General features: G+C 34.2%; 1 protein-coding gene across 2 annotated transcripts in view; it reads left to right on the top strand.

The window, feature by feature from the left end:
* The first annotated feature begins 2,728 nt into the window (after positions 1 to 2,728).
* Positions 2,729 to 17,299, top strand: part of loco (regulator of G protein signaling family member locomotion defects) — a 30,489-nt gene continuing 15,918 nt past the window's right edge. For both annotated transcript variants that reach the window (XM_074130198.1, XM_074130197.1), the window contains exons 1-6: positions 2,729 to 3,455; positions 5,266 to 5,544; positions 8,798 to 8,962; positions 9,046 to 9,183; positions 11,010 to 11,309; positions 11,491 to 11,667. In XM_074130198.1, coding sequence (XP_073986299.1) covers positions 3,081 to 3,455; positions 5,266 to 5,544; positions 8,798 to 8,962; positions 9,046 to 9,183; positions 11,010 to 11,309; positions 11,491 to 11,667 — 1,434 coding nt within the window. In that variant the 5' untranslated portion in view covers positions 2,729 to 3,080. The remainder of the gene's footprint in view (positions 3,456 to 5,265; positions 5,545 to 8,797; positions 8,963 to 9,045; positions 9,184 to 11,009; positions 11,310 to 11,490; positions 11,668 to 17,299) is intronic.

Genomic DNA, 17,299 nt, shown 5'->3' with positions numbered 1-17,299 from the left:
TTTAAGTCATGTTTAATTCTAATCACTTCAGAATGAATTTCCGGGTAAACTGTTTCCAGTAAAAGTTTAGATTCACGTGTTTGTAAACACTTTACACAAAGTAAATAAATTCGTGAGAGCAGTTTGCGAGAAAATTGTAAAATAAATTCTATTCAGTAAAGTGGCAATTCAGTTAATAACAAACCAATGATACTTGTAATAATAATTCATTTCTAAAATGTAATTCAATGCAGTCCCTTTAACCAGTTATCTGTTTATGACGAAAATATTCGTCATGAAAAAAGTGTAAAATTTTGTGTTATGACGAGTATATTCGTTCTGCGTTTTCAGTAGTGACCATCGGCAGTTAATTTTGCAATTTTAGTTAAAACTAAAATATATTCGTAAACTGCAAGAAGTTTGGAATGCTTTGAGGCCATCTCAAAATAAAAAGGACTAATGGAAGATATAGTATGAATTAGTCTTCGTAAATGTATCCTTGTCTTTTATTAGTCATCACTGAATTAATAACAATTTCATATATTTTGTTAGGCTAGACTATGCAGTAAGTGGCGCGCTTGGTAATAAAAAACGGGATGAGGATCCTTTTGTTCCCTATTTACCTATATTCAAGAGGCGGAGCTTTTTTTTTGGCTCATGTGCAGGGTTCAAGATTTAGCCATCATCCAAATTGCTGAATCGTGGGCTACTAACCTGCCAAGATATTTCCCTGCAAAATTGTTTGTATTTTATCATCTGGTCAGGGATTTATTTGCATAAATACCAGTCTGTAATGATGCGACCTACTAATTGCAGTAGTGTCCATTTTTTTGTAATTTGGTATTTATGCAAGGACAGTATTGAGTAAGCTGTTTACATAGTAGCACGAGGTTTTCCCAAGTTTTATGATTCTTTGTCGGATTTCCTCATAACACTTTATCATTTGAATGCGTATTTGAGATAATAAGGAAATTTAGAAAATATTTTTGTCCGATCGAAGAATGTACATAAATCAGTGTGTGCTAGCTGTTACCAGATCAACAGTAGTATATTCGAGTGCAACAAAATTTATTTTTGATGTTTTAGGTTCCTATTTATGTTAATATAAATAAATGAATAGATGTACATGAAATAAATAACGAAAAAAAATATAAAAGTCATTTTATTGCGACCCAATTTCATATCAAACATACTCTGGGTTTGACGAATATATTCGTCATCGCTTAATTTGTACGACGCACGTAGGATATACATTTTCTAATAAGGTCGAAACAGTTAACTGGTTAATTGAGTACTTGTAAAGAAGTTTTATAACCAACTAAAAATATGCATATCTTTATTTTATATTACATATACATTTATACTCGTATAACATTTTGAGGAGAACATCTAGATTTTTGTACCTTCTTGATAGATTTTTCTTTTTTTTTCCTTGATTGAAACAAATTTTTTATCAAAATCGGGCAAAGATTTACAGTTATATTAGTCTGAATGATTTGAAATGGTTGTTTAAGCTCAGATGTTGAGCTCTTACATTTCATGCCATGGCTTGACCGTCCTGATGCGAATTGCCCTCTTTGTAATCCGTTTGTAAGGGAGGATTTGTATCACTTTTTGTAAGAGTGTACTGCGCTTAGCGAACTGCGGGAGCGGTACCTTGGCTTTAGTCCTTTTCCTGCGTCAGCACTTTCTTAATGCTTCTTCTTAGAAAGATTGCATACGTTTAATCGACTTCGCGCAACATGCTTAGCATTATCACAGTCATATGATTTGACTATCACAGTCTTATTGCTTTCAAGGCTTGCGTTTATTTCTTTAAAATATATTAATTAGTTACTATTGAATATATTAATTCCGTCCACGACACTAAATTTGGTAGTTGGACGTAAAGCCTGCCTGAAAAAATAGCATTACTTTATTAATTAGATATATGAAATTCTTTAATTTTTACCATTTAATACGGTACTTATTTTCTTTTTTGAGTAAGTATAATTTTCTTTTATATTCTTTAGATTAGCAGGTATTTATTATTCTGTTTCTATTTCTTTTTCATTTTTTCAAGCTGTCAATTTTTTATTTAATTTTTCTATCTAATGTTGTAATTTTTGATGTGTGTTACTGTAGTGTTTATTACTTCTAATTTTCTGTAAATACCGTTTTCACCAATGTTCGGCAACTTTTTTCTCGAAATCTATTAGGTCTGGGTTGTTGCAAACGATTACAGTTATAAAGGAAGATTTGCCCTAAATTTAAAGAAAAAGTGGGAATTTTATCTTTTATAGAAAAAGAGGAAAAAATTGCCTAAGTTTAGCGTTTTTCAACTTTACGCTTTTTTTGGGGCAGTTTTAGATGACTAACTCTTATCAACTGTCGTACTGGACAGACTGGACTAATATGAAAATTCAGTCTGATTTTTTTTTTCACTTTATTATAGTTTCAGGCTTTTCGTCTTTTAGCCAACGTTGGTGTAATTATGTAAGGAATGCGGAAGAAAAATTTAGAAATCCCCCTCCCTAAAATTGTGTTGAAAGCACTGTTATGGGTACTCTGTCTCTGAATTCCCATTATGAAGTATCAATATTAAATCTATTAATAAGTATTAATTAATTAATCTAATATGTATATTAGAAGTAATTAGGAGCACACCTACTAATTGATTACTTTTAAGTTGATTTGTACCTAAGTAATAGTCGCGAGTAGTTTTGGGTGTGCTCGTATCGAGTGCGACTTACTATCGATATCAACCACTTAATTGAATTTTTGTTTTATTATGGCCAACTGCTTAATAATATGATATAATTGGTGCCTATTTTAGAAAGCTCTACTTATGTTTGTTTTCATGTTTTCTGCACATTTAGCCGTATTCTTGCAGCTTGGGATACTGTACCTGATTTACATAAACGCGAGTAAATTCAATAGAATAATATCCAAGAGAAAGTTGAACTAGTGTTACATATTAGCCGTTGGTGTGCAATTTTGTTTTGCTTTAAAAAAGAAGTGAAAAGTTTTAAGTGAAAAAAAAATTAATTTCTCTTTATAAAAATTAATGGTATTCCAAATAATACTAATTCTGTTAAGTTTTTTTATATTTGGCGTAAAAAATGCATCCAGTTAGGAGGCGTAAAAAGCGACCAAATTATGGTGTTAGAACGGTTGAAGTGAAACGTGGACAAAATGGTTTTGGATTCACTATATCCGGCCAACATCCATGTATCCTCAGCTGCATCGTGCCAGGTTCGCCGGCGGAGACTTCTGGACTACGAGCTGGCGACTATCTGGTTGCCGTCGAAGGCCAGAGCGTCAGCAAAGTGCCCCACGACGACGTCGTCAGGCTGATCGGCTGTTCTAACGGCGTGCTCAAGTTACAGATCGCTGAGAGTTACTACTCAGACAGTTCAGATGATGATGTGATTATTGCTTCTAGACAAAAACCTAAATACACACACAAGAGTCGCCTCCATGGACGAGCAGCTAAGGTAAACTATCGTTATGGGTTGTTGACATAGTCCATCGTTGATTTAAAGCAACCTTTACAAGAATTCACTCGTACCAGTCAAATCGGTCTCTGATAAAAGTAACTTTTTTTTTCTGATTACACCCACTTTCGTAATCTAGCTGCACATTCGATGCTCCATTCTGTAAAATTTTGTTTACTTAGTTTTCTAAACCTGATTCGATTTAGAGATCTTTCAATACTTTCATCACCAAGATAAAAAGTCTCTCATTAAGGAGAATGGAAATTTAGAGCTTACCGAACCTTCTTTAACGTAAGCAAACAGTTCGTTAACTATTTAAATCACTGAAAATGAAACTTTTTTTGCTAGTGCATTTCGATGTTGGTCCAGTTTCGTCTCGATAAGTTAATTTAATGGTTGAATTATTCGTTAGTCTTAGCGTCACTATACAGACAGTGTAGTACTATGTCTAGTGCTTTCAGTTCTTTTGCAAAGATATGATGTCCTCATATTTTATTGACAGATTCATACATGATAGTGCGAATCTCCCTTAGTATTTATATTAATTTGTGTTAGCAATTTCAATTTTCGTATTAATCCCCTACAAGGGGCATGCATAATTTAAGACGAACTATTGCACTTCAATATGTGTATACTTTTGGCTTCATACTGAAATCACCAAGAGACCCTCCCCTTTTGCTGAGAGTGATCGTTATTTTGACTTTTCTTTGGCAAAGGTTTTCGACCTAAATGTAAAAAAAGAAGAAAAAAAAAAATTGGATGCATTTCGTAAGTTCGGCCAGTGGGAGAGGATTTCCTTTTGCTCCAGTTTTTCGAGCTGTCATAATTAAACACCTCAGCGTAGCACCTCATCAAAGTTACTTTAGAAGCGAAAACTTTTACTTGTAAGGAAGTCTTATTCATCATTGACTTCATGTATTGGGTGCTAAGATTGTTCCCAGATTTGTTAAAGCTGTAGGCAAACTTTCACTAAATAGATTTGTCTGAAATGGGAAGTTATTTATCCCTAAATGAAAAGTAAGTATTCCAAAACTGGTTCTGTGTTGTAAAGACCACATAAACTAACTTTTGCAAACAAATGCAATTTCTAGGTATTTGAAGTATATTGTACACTGCATTCGTTATACTGACCCGGCGCTGTCCAGATATATTACTCATATTTGAGTTATTACAGGTACTTGATACATTCTATACTTTTATGCAGCCTAACGCAATTTGTTTCATGCCTAAATCCAACGAACTTCTTTACGTTCAGTTACATATTTCATTAACTATTAACCTTAAATATATTTAAAAAACACAATTCATACTGTTTTGGGCTCATAGAATTTGAGTTTCGAACGTTATTGCACAAACATTGAAAAGGGTTCATCCGTCCATATTCTCGAGGACCGTCAATAATATGCCTACAAATATTCACTTAAGGAACAGATAAAACGAAGGAGGTGCACATTAAGCTGCTGTAGGAATTGCAGTGGCGAGGAATATCCCAAATTACTGCCTCCCTCTTGTATTTGTAGCTTCCATCGAATACCTGTGCTTTGTTAACAGGTGTTGAAGCGGGTATCTGTCTCCTGAGAGTGGGTTATCCCTAAAAGCAGGCTGCCCGGGATTTTCCTAGAGAGCCTGGCAGGAATCCCAGGAAATTTTGTTTCAGAATAATCCCAAAGAACTTATTTTTGGATTTCTGATCTGTACCCAGTGAAGTATACTATAAGAAAATTACCTCTTGTGATCTTCAGCCAAGTAATAGTTTTAGCAAGCATCTAGGTCATTAAAGGTACATTATCGGTTTTTGGTGTGTGTTTAGGTAGTACGAGATCTGCGTACGGGGGCAATGTTCGAAGAGGATGAGTGTGTGCTGACCCCTCCACGGAGCAGCAAACCCGACTGGAAGGATGTTAGCCCTCTGGTGCGGCCGCTACTCATCTCTTGCTTGCCTGAAAGTGGGCTTCCAGCCGACTACTCTCACAATTACCATTCCTCTCTGACTCGAGAGCCGGATAACCATGAAATCCTGACCGCTGTGGTTGGCTACGTGGGCACTATAGAGATGCCTACTAAATTGCCTCCTCAATCTAGTCTCCAGGTGAGTTCTGTTTCAGTAATGTGATTTAAACTAGCCTTAAACCGTCTTGACCATTTCAATTTTTTGCATAGAGCAATAGTTATTGCATTTCAAACCAAATCGAATGATAAAGTCAGCAGACTGTTTTAGGAAGTTCCATAAAAATAAAAAAAATTAATTATATGCGTATTTTGAAGTACATCTTTGTAGATATGGCCACCTATTTTTATCCGTTGCAAGAAAAACATAATTTGATGACTCAATGGCCGTCCAATCTCTGGGTAGAACTACTGTTGAGAGTCTTAGCAGTAATCTTGAAGGACTTTTTTCCACACACATACAGAGGCGATTGCAGATAGACTACACGTGCTCAGGATTTGAATGTATTTTTTGCATACTCGAGATCTTTCTGATCGCAGAAGGCGCCTCCGCGGGTTCTTATTAGTACATGTGAAGCATCATGAAAATCTTATTGCAAAAACATCCAACTTAAGGCGATCAAGCTTTATTAAATGTTGGCAAGAATTTTTCCAGTAAATAAAATAAATGTTAATATTCTAGAAACGAGGTGGACTTAGATTTTCTAAGCAAATTAATGAAATCAACTGCCATCAGTTCCTGGTTGATGTTCCTAATCTTCTTGTACCAGCTTGCAGATTTATACCATTGTGAAGCATTGCCAGTCGCTCTCACTTTAAGACGCACACGCATTCATATAAAAAGCCTCGTCTTTTCAAGAATATGTGTTAATAGAACGATTATATTCTTTGTAATGTAGATTTCTGAGCAAACTCCGATTCTTAAGCGAAGATATTCGATTGTACAATTTTTGTATCACTTAATTTATTATTTGTTTTGACTTCAACCACTTGGCTTTGCATTATTGTTTATTTAATTGAAATAAATGTAGAACTTAATAAGAGAAAAAAATTGTCAAAGTTGCGTGTTTTTCAACGTTACGCTTTTTCGTGCAGTTTTTGACGATCAACCCTTATACAACTGTCCTACCAGACAGTTTTAATATCCCAACATAGATAAAATAGATGCATCTTTCATTATGTTAGAAGTTACTAGCAATATCTGAATCAGTACGGGACTGCAACAAGCATAAATTGGTTGTCTAGAAAATTGTACGCTAAAGATTTGAAGAATGTAACTACCTAAAAAAAAAAAAAGAAGGTTTTAATCAAAGAACTGTGATTTTAAGTGTAATGTAAGTAATGTGATTTAAACTAGCCTTAAACCGTGTAAGAGTGAATTTGTAAGTAAGAACGTTAAATATTGAAGTAAGTAACGTTGCTCCCGTAACAAATCTTCTGAATACACACACCTGTGGAGTGAACACCGACTATGTGAAGAGGAGAGGGAGAGGCAATCAAATTGTGGAGAGCTATTGATGTAGGATGTGTGTAATGTGTCCCTGGCTGGCGTTCTCAACTACTACTGAAGTGAACTGTCAGACAAACCCATTCTGGCTTTCCACTTATTCTTAATTTGACTGTAAGAAAAAGAACTAATCACAGGTGATTATCGCGATAGTTCCTGATCCTTAAAGGTGAATGGTAACAACTGTGGTGAAGAGTATGTAGGTTAATGGTTTATTAAAGTTTTAGTTAATTAACGCGAAATAGGACTTTCTATTTGATTCGTGTGGGCACGGGCGAATGCACGTACTTCACGATTAACTTTCTTTTTTTTTGGTAACAAAAGTAGCAACACGCGGGATCAAACTGGGGAGCTTCCACTTACGAATCCACGTTCATAACTACTACCCCAGCACCCGATAAATATTTTAGCATAGTCTTGCAAGGTTTTATACATACTATTGTCAGTTGAAGCATTATAAACATGGAGAACTAGTATCATAATGTTCTTCTAGACTTTATAGTATAGCGGGCCTGACAATTATTATAGTTGCGTAAGGCTACTAGAAAAGAAAATAGAACAACTTAGATTAGGATGGATAAGTATGAAGTGCAGGTTACCATGTGCTACATTTGATAGTTTTGAAAAGTAACTGGAATGTCGAGAGAAAAATTGTGTTAGCAGCTATGTATTATATTCAAATGACCTTGAAATATTAAAGGCAGAGGAAGTTACTCTTACTGAGCCATATTTAAATATAATAGTGAAAAAAAGATCAAAAGTGTACTTCAGATTGGGAACACGGCTGCGGAAAACAAGAGAAAAAGTTGTCTTTAGAATGGGAAGAATTAAAAAAAAAGAAACTAGTTGCATATTATTAATACACCACTAAAAATATTTTTTTATTTTTAGGAAACACGTTTTCTTTATAAATAATTTAACAAATTACTTAGAAATTAATACAAAAATTCCTACATAGCTATTATTCTATAAAAATGTCAATTCCATGAAATATTAAAAAATACCAATTTTAAGTAGTAATTAGTTTTAGGTGTATTGTTTAACAAGAAGTTGCTAGGTAACAACAGTCCCATTTTTGGTTGCATCACTTAAAAAATAAGATTCTGTATCACTTACCTCCGCTAAAAACCTGGTGCTTCTGTAACTCCCGGTTACTCCAGGATACACTCTGTACTTATCATAGCTAGTTAGCTGTATTGCTTAGATCAAGTGTAGTAGACCAAATTCTTGTACTTCAAATAAAAGTTGTTTTTTGTAAAGCGTAATTCCCAACAAAAAACTATAGCTTATATATATTTATATACTGTAACCCAATAGCTTTAAACATGATGTATCTCCCTTTTTAGACTCCAAATTCATTATTCTTGATAACGTTTTAACCTGATTAAAAATCATATTATTTACAACTACAAATGACTTCTACCCTATGATTTTTCAAAGCCAATAATTTAAGAAGTAAAATTGTATGTAAAAGTATATTAACGATTTTTACCAGCTTTTGAAAGAAACATTTTCTAATAATAGTGGATTTTTTTTTTAAATTTGACAAAATTTATTGCAAAAAATGTAATTAAAAAAGGAGGTAAAAGGGGAACAGGTTAAAACGGTCGGTATTTTTTTCCAAAAATATATTTGAGACTATGACTGATTTTCTGAATCTCATTAGCTTTTATCCATATGAAATAACTTATTAGTTTATTCTTTAATGTATTATCCAGATATTTATTAATCATTTCAACTCCCGTTGTGCCAGTAATTCACTTAGGTACCACAAAGGTTCATGGGAAATTCAATGCAACATTCACCTCCTCTTGCGTAGTAAAATTTATTAATAGAAAATAGGTCAATCATTCAATGTTATAAATAAAATTATACATATTTTAAATAGGTGGTGAGAGGATGTATTAAACGTCTGCGTGCTGAAAAGCGGACACACACGCCCGTCTTGATGACCGTGCTCAGCAGGAGTCTCCGTCTAGCGAGTGGCAACGGTGCTACTCTGGCTGTCTATCCTAAGGAGAGGGTCACTTTCTGCGCCCGTGCACAGGATAAGGTCATGCACTTTATGTGATAAAAGATGGAAATACATAATTAGGCGCTTAAAATGTTTAGAGTTTGTTTGAATGCATGTTTTAGGATGATAGACATTTTGGCGTTGTGACGACAGGCTCGGGTCACGCAGATCCATCTAGTTCTTGCCACGTGTTTGCATTGGATCCAAAACATCATACCAATCTAACAAATCGTGCAAGACTTTTCAGTATTGATTGCCAGGTAAACAAACATGTAGTTAGAAGCCTACTTTCTTAGCAACAAGAACATGATTAATTTAAAATCCTAATAGAACTTCGTTATTCGTTGGTAAAATACAAAATATATCTGTGAACAAAGCAATATAAAGCTTACATTTGTGAATGTACACTACTGTCATTACAGTTTTTACATTCTTCCTTGGAGCTTTGGTGCTACCAGCACATGAGTTAGGTATAGTTGCTACTCAGCATCCAGGCGTTCTTAAACCTTTATTCTCAAGCTGGATTTCAATTGCATAGTTCTCTCCCTCCCTGTCTACAATGGTCAACCAAAGGCGCCTGTTTAATCCCCTTTAACCTATATCATCTCTATAGGTGTATAGAATAAATAAATATTTATTTCATACGTAGAATCTTCAACTTTAATTTTTCCAATATATTTTTTCATATTTGTTGAATCCTGTTTCTTCCCCTATGTAACCGCTTAAGGCTTACACCCAGAAGCGGGGGGAAAGGTGAAGCAAACGATATGTGCCTGAGGGGGGCACCGCAAGAAGTTAACACAAATAAGGTAAGTGGATACATAGAAAAAAGGTAGAAAAGAGATGGCGGAGGCCAAGCTCCTACACCGACCATAGAGCCACAGTTGAGTTGAGAGTAGAAAAGAGATTAAGAGAACACTTACCTTTAAAGTACCGGAAGTGAATGCGCCAAGCTCCAAGACGGCGAAGTCTTTCCGGGAACGCTATCGAAGTGATGGCAAAGGATGGTAAAGGGGGAGAAGAGTGTGTATATAGAAGTGTGTAATTGTGAGTGTGGATGCATGAGAAGAAAAGCGAAGAGTTTCGAGGATATAGAATAGGTGGGAGCCTTAGGGAACCTCAACCACTTGAGCTCAAAGAGGCGCATCGGGGAGGGATAGCGAAAGTGAATCAGTGGCGGGAACGGGTGCAATAGGCCACTAGGAGCGTACTCTAGAAGCATCCAGAAGTAGCTGCGGTAAATAGCAGTGGGCTCTGCAGAAGTATAGGCATCCGTCCAAAAGCGATGGAAAGCGTGCCCCCAGAGGAAGATGCAGTTGATGCGGAGAAAGGTAGACAGCAATCTGTGCGTAGCGGAGCGAGAACTCAGAGCAGACTCGCACTAAACTTTAAACATAGATGATCCAGAAGTCGATTGACTCTACAAAAGGATACGACAAGGTCAAGAAAGTATAGAGTAGGGGAAAGTTTGATACCGTAGGAACTTAAAGAAATAAAATCAACAAAGTTAAGAAATAAAATCGTTGGCGGCGAAAAGAAAAGGTTATAGCGCGAGAAAACGCGTAAAACTGGAGCGGGAGAGTTGAGAAAGAGAAGGGAAGATAAAAGAAATCGCCAAGGGGAGGTCGAATACGACAGAACACTTTACATTACCTATTTGCCTTCCTTTTTTACGTAAATAGTGTTTTGTATCAGCTCCCAATAACTCTTCATAAGTCAGTTTTTTTTTGTCTATAATTGTGGGCATTCTGTAGGCTAAATCTCTTCAAATATCATATCCAATTCACTGATTCTGATTGTTGATTACTTCTCGTAGGTCTTCCTAACTGATCTGCTTGTTCTATTTACGGTTCCTAACAGAAAATTCGATTTTTTGGTAGGTAGGTTTCTAAATCTGAAAATGATGTTTTAAGTAGGTTTCGTCAATTGCAGTGATTTATCAGAAACAATATGTGTACTTGGCCTAGATACACTTGGACTTAAGTTGTACACCAAGTTTTTTGTTTAGTTCTCAATACATTGGCAGATTTACCGAATTTTTTCTTTCAGTTCTTGATTCTTTTGTTTTGTTGTTTGTTTTGTTTAGCAGGGAGAGCACAGTTCAGCAGCGACTAAAGAGGTCCCACTGACTTCTGAACCAATCGTGACATTGATTAAAAGTTTATATGAAGGAGATGGCGGGAGTGGCTCGAGTGGCGCCGTGTCGATGGCTGTGAATCGTGCCGGCGTGGCCAACTCGCCTCAACCCTCGCATGACAGTACCACCACAACAAGCAACAGTGATTCTGGCATTGGATTCAGAGATGACTCAGGAAACCAGTCCGACAGAATACTGATGGTGGAGCCAAATAACCGACCACAACTCCATCTTCATCAGTTGGAGAAAGTTAGTGCCCTTACTGCTTGTGTAGCGTTTGCTTAGCTACATCTTATTGTAAAGAGTACTCTCTTTTCATGACGTTTCTTCTGGCAGTGTCTACCGATTTGTTTAAAACAGAATACATGTTCAAGTTATTCAGGTGTCCTGTATACTCCTTAATTAATGCTTGAAATTGAAAACTCCTTAGGTTGGCAGCTTGGAAGACAAGGTGAATTTCAGAGAAATGAATGCAAGCTGTCGTTCGAGATCGCCACTAAGTACGGGCTCAGAAGGCCCAGCGTTTCTTGAAGAGATGAGTGTCAGCTCTGCAGCTACCAAAAGTCCCACAGAAGATTTAGCCAGTCCTTATAAACTCTCTCCAAAGGTATGGTTTCTGATTAAGGTCCGTCATAGAGTAAGTATGCAATCATCGTCTATGGTTTACTCCTCTCTTTACGTTTAACTGGCAAGATATTGTGAGTAAGTTTCCTAAAATCAAGAGTTTTAGTTATTTAATTAGACAAGTGCAATATATAGTTAGTAAAGCCATAGAATAGAATTGGCATCTAGAGGGAGCCGAAGTACTCTTCTTCTCCGGAAACCTATCCAAATCAGTTCTCACGAAAAAAGAGTACTTACCGAGTAGTTAAGTTAATATACATACGCAAAAAAATCAACTCTCGTAAAAATCGCGGAGAACTGCAGAAATCATCATATAGAAAGTTCGAATCTCCGGAAGTGCCATTTTCTTCGGACTTGAATTTTAAACAATTCATTTAAAATGAATTAATTATTTAGTACCGATAATATACAGATAACAATCTTAGGACTACACATTAATCAAAAGAGGTAGTTTAGAATAAGCATAACTATTTCTTCTCAGAAAGTATCGTTTATAGGATTTCTGCAAAGATGTTTTCAATGAAGTTTTTTAACCGCTAGGTTAGTTGGGTCCCATTGTGGTATGCAGAAAAAAAGAAAGTTTGTGCTTTCTGCGTTTTCTTGTTTATAACAAACACAGACCATTTACTAAAAAACTTGGAAAATTTGTCGTTTTATCAACACAACTTTTATTAGTAAAATAAAAAACTAAAAAATCCAAACAGTGTTTTTACAAAATTAAGCAATTCATTGAATTTAGCGAGACGTGCTCTCAGTCCTGTTTCTTACTGTACTATGGTAAGAAAAAATCGTTCCAGCCGTTTTCGTGAAAATCTCAAACAGTAAAGATCTCCCTGTAAGTAATACTTACTTTAGGTTCAGCTTTTTAACTAAAAATAATTTCTAGTTTATGTTTGTCGTACTTTTCGTATTGTGCAGACCAACTTTCTTTTACAAACAATATTTCCATTCGTTCTCTAATTGAAAGTTTAATTTTTTATTAACTGTCGAATGAATATGAAGGATATGGAGAAAATTTTAGAGGCAATTAACTCATTGAAAATAATTATTGATATCAATTTAAAAAATCCGATGAAATTATAGGATCGTAGTGACTGAATCAAACAGTAAAATTGAATCGTTGAATTTGAAATAAAACATTAGAAAAGGACTAACAGCGAACTAATGAATGTAAATATGATACAAAATATTAAATAAATTTGCTGAAGAGAGAAGTTAGAAGAAGAAATTCAATACTTTATGGTTTGGAAACTGACGCTGATGATAGAGACAGCATTTCCATAGAGATTCTAGTTATAATTAATACTAAGTTGGGCTTAAGTGTTCTGAATGTGATTTTACTTAAATTCGTAAACTCATTAACAGATCTAAATTAATTAATTTTTTTAATAAGTTTGAATCTGAAAAGAAAAGGGATGAAATATATCTCTATCGATTTAAACTAAAAGGAATTAAGTTGGTTTTGACTGAATATTATTCAAAGGAAGTTAGAGAGGAAAGAAGAGAGCTTTAAAAATTTTACAAAGAATTAAAAGAAGAAAGCAAATACATTAAATTGCGATTCAACTGTTATTTTAAACTTTAGAAAACTGTTTTATGAACATGTTTTGGAAATTAGAGGCGCTTCAAGTTCTACGTCTAAGAAAAAGAAAACTCCAAGAAGAAGAACAATAAGAAAAAGAAGTAGTGACAAAACTACTTTCGCCAACTGAAGACTCCAATCGACCTTCCACTCCCAAATCTGGCCAGCACGATCAATGGCTTTAATATAGGTGGTCGAAAGAAATTGGATAAAATCCTCCAGAAACTAGAGACCAGCGATAGGCCTTGCGCTTCCGAATAGCAATCACTGCTTTATCATGAAAAGGAATCTTTTATTTGCAACTCCAATTGGTGAATTCAAGAGAAGAAAAAAAATTAAATGATGATGATTCTTTTAAGGTATTTGTAAACACTTCGAATTTATAATTTTGGAGTGTGGAATATGACGAATTCTTAATAATTCTCTTGTTCTAAATGCCGCTGATATTCTGTGTCTTACCTAATAAAGATATTTAATTATGGTAAAAAAGTATTGCGGCTAAGGCAGTCCTTATGGCAATAATTTGTTTGAATTCTTTCTTTTTTCAAATATCTTGAAAAGTAATTTTTTTCTTAATTTATTTTTCTCGTCTTTATTTATAAATTTGAAGATTTATTGACTATTATGTATTTAGTATTTTATTTTATGATCTTAAGAGACATCTTTTGTTCTTAGTTTTGTTAAAAAAATTCCAACTTTTATCTTTTTATTATTATTATTAATAAGCAAATGGGATGCTATTTAATTACATTTTATTATTCTGTATCCTTAACAAAAACTTACAGTTTAAAATGTTAAGTATAAGGGTTGATTAAACGCCAAAAGGTACACAAATCATCAAGTACCTGTAACTGAGCACTAGAATTAGTTGCTAGGTTTATGTTCACAGCTGGGATTTTTATTGGATAAAAAAAAGTATTTTATTGACTTTGGGTCATTCTGAGTTGGGACTTGCTGGAATACAGACGAGGATTGAGAGATTGTAGAAAAGCCAAGTTTCCCTCTTGCTGACCTGCGACTTTTCTTGTCTGCGGCCCATGCGGCGTATGTATGTTTATTCCTGTATCCAATATTTTGTTAAGTAAATCCGTTAAGTAAATTCATCAGACTTATTGTTATCATAGCTTTGTTCAAGTAGTTTAATTGTCCTATCTATCTGTGAGTGTATGTACGTGTGTGTGAGTGTGTGCTTGAGTGTGTGTAAGTGGCTCTCTATAGAAGTGTAGTTCGTACGAGGTAGCGGCTGGCCTACATACCCAACATTTCATTCATGCTTAGTTGATATAATTTAAGTAATTTTGCTGCATTAACTTTTTCTTCACATTTTTTAGAATTTATTAGATGTCACAGACCCTTATGCTGGCCATTTTCATCTACAAAATATTTGTATAAGTAGCACTGTAGATTAACTTTAATATCTATTAATCTATAATAATGAAACTATTAATTACAGGTTGAAAAGAAATCGTTATAAAAAATAAAAACAATTATGAGGCTAAAAAATTCGAAAACTTTTTTTTAGAAAATGCATACATCAATAATTTTGTTTATTTTATTTATTTATTTTATTTTTAATAAAAATCGTCGGGTTATGTTCATTCTTCGATTAAAGTAATTGTTATTTTATGTTGTAGTCAAACGTTTATAATAATAGGTAATAATCCGGCCGGCTTTATCGCAAATAATTTAGTTTTCTTCATTTACACTCTCAATGTAGCTGTTCTTCCCACAATGTTGTCTATATGTAATATAAAATAAATAAGATATGCATACTTTTAGGAAAGCTAATTATTCCAGTATTTTACTATAAGTAAAATTAGGGGGCTAAATTAAATTACTATTGAGAAATGAATAATTGTTGTTGAATAATCTACTTGTCATTAACTGTGTGTTATTTGTGCTCACGAATATTTCGGTAAGATGAATTCAAAACTGAAATATTGTTTTAGATCCTCCGTGATTCAAATTTAAACAGTAGCCGACTCTAACTTTGTCTTTTTCTACTTTAACTTGCATGTATATGTGGCTACTCAGAATAAAGGGCATATTAAAGATAAATCCGAAGAATAATTTTGAATAGATTTAAAATAAAGCACCTATTTACAAACGAAGATTTACAAACACTTCATCATAATTATAAAAAAAAATATTATGGACGAACTGGCCAGCATAAGGGTCTGTGACATCTAATAAATTCTAAAAAATGTGAAGGAAAAGTTAATGCAGCAAAATTACTTAAATTATATCAACTAAGCATGAATGAAATGTTGGGTACTTGCTGATTTGTGTACCTTTTGGCGTTTAATCAACCCTTATACTTAACATTTTAAACTGTAAGTTTTTGTTAAGGAGATTTTTGTACCTTTTGGATAGATTTTCCTTTTTGTCTATTTTGCAAAGTTACATATCTGCTTTGCAGATTTTTTTAAAATTTGGAATAAGCAATTCTATCTTTATAACCTGATAAGGTGTTAAGTCGGAACCACTGGAGAGATCTTTTAAAGAATGATTATAGTTGCCATCCTCAATAACAATTTTTTTGAGAAAGCGTTTTGAATAATATAAGAAGTTATTTGTACGTAAATAGCAAAATTAAACTGCAATTTCAGTACTACCTTTTAAGAGAAGTAAGAAACATTAACTGCGATTACAGTACTTCTTCCTAAAAGGCAAAGAAGCAAAGGTTTTGAATCAAACGACAATTCATTAATAGGTACTTTGATAATTTTAACGATTGCAGTACTTTCTCTTAGCAGGTGTAAGAGCATGATGATGGAGCTTTAATCACTTCTTCGTGCTAAATTTTATCAAAATCGGACTAAGCGTTATAGTAGAAATATTGGTAATCATATTTTTAGAAAGGGTCTTTCTCGGGTGGGGCAAACTCCCCTCCTTATGAGGAGAGTTTTGCAGAAAGTGCAAATCTGTACAAAATTTCGATTCGAATGACACTTAATTCATGAAAATCGAGTGACGTGTCGATAATTTGAAACGATTGCTATACTTCCCCTTAACTAGTGTAAGAGCAGATCGTCGCTTTAATGTTACGTAGGGGAGCCCTAACCCTATCATCCTACAAAATTTTATAAAAATCGGGCCAACATTTACAGAGTAATTAGTAATAATAATTTTGGAGGGGGCTCTACATAAAGGGGGCTAACTCCTCTCCCATTCGATGTACAGCGTCGAGACCCCCAAAAGGCACATCTACATAAAATTCCGAATCGAATGACATCTCATTCATGAAAATCGGTTCACGCGTTTAGGTGCTACGCAGTTTACAAAAAAGGTAACAACAACAACAAGAACAACAACAATTTCTGAAAATGCCGTTTTTGCTCATTTTCGGCAACTTTTTTCTCGAAACCTATTAGATCTGGGTTGTTGCAAAAAAATTACAGTTATGAAGGAGGATTTGCCCTATATTATAAAGAAAGTTTGGGAATTTTATCTTTTATAGAAAAAGAGATAAAAATTGTCAAAGTTGGGTGTTTTTCAACGTTACGCTTTTTCGTGCAGTTTTTGACGATCAACCCTTATACAACTGTCCTACCGGACAGTTTTAATATACAGATGTATGTACAACTCAACTCTTTGTATGAGTTGTGTAACTTAAATAAATAAACTATCTTGTCTATAAAGTTTAAACTTCCTGCGACTTAGAGCTTTTGTATTCATAGAGAGAGAATGTGAGAGACCATTTTATAAACCTTTTTTTTTATATATTTTGGTCCTTAGGGACACTAAAACATCTTTTAGGTGAAAACTTATTATTGAAAATTTGATAAGAAAAAAATAGTGCCAATTTCAGTTGTGATTTTTTTTTTTTTTTTTTTGCCGAGCTTTTAAGTCACTTTCAGGGCTTATTGACAATATAATATTTTAACATTACTATAAGGTTGGTGTATCTTCTGTCCTGTCTGCTTATGCACACTGCTTTCGCACAAAAACAATGAAGAATACTTGTTATGTGGATACTTTGAATTTTAGTCAAAAACAGTTGTCGCAATGAAAACACTTTTTTCTTTAATCG

Source organism: Rhodnius prolixus, unplaced genomic scaffold (genome assembly GCF_049639745.1).
Source record: "Rhodnius prolixus isolate KJV_2025 unplaced genomic scaffold, Rpr scaffold_45, whole genome shotgun sequence".
NCBI lineage: Eukaryota > Metazoa > Arthropoda > Insecta > Hemiptera > Reduviidae > Rhodnius > Rhodnius prolixus.
This window is presented reverse-complemented; position numbering and strand designations above follow the sequence as displayed.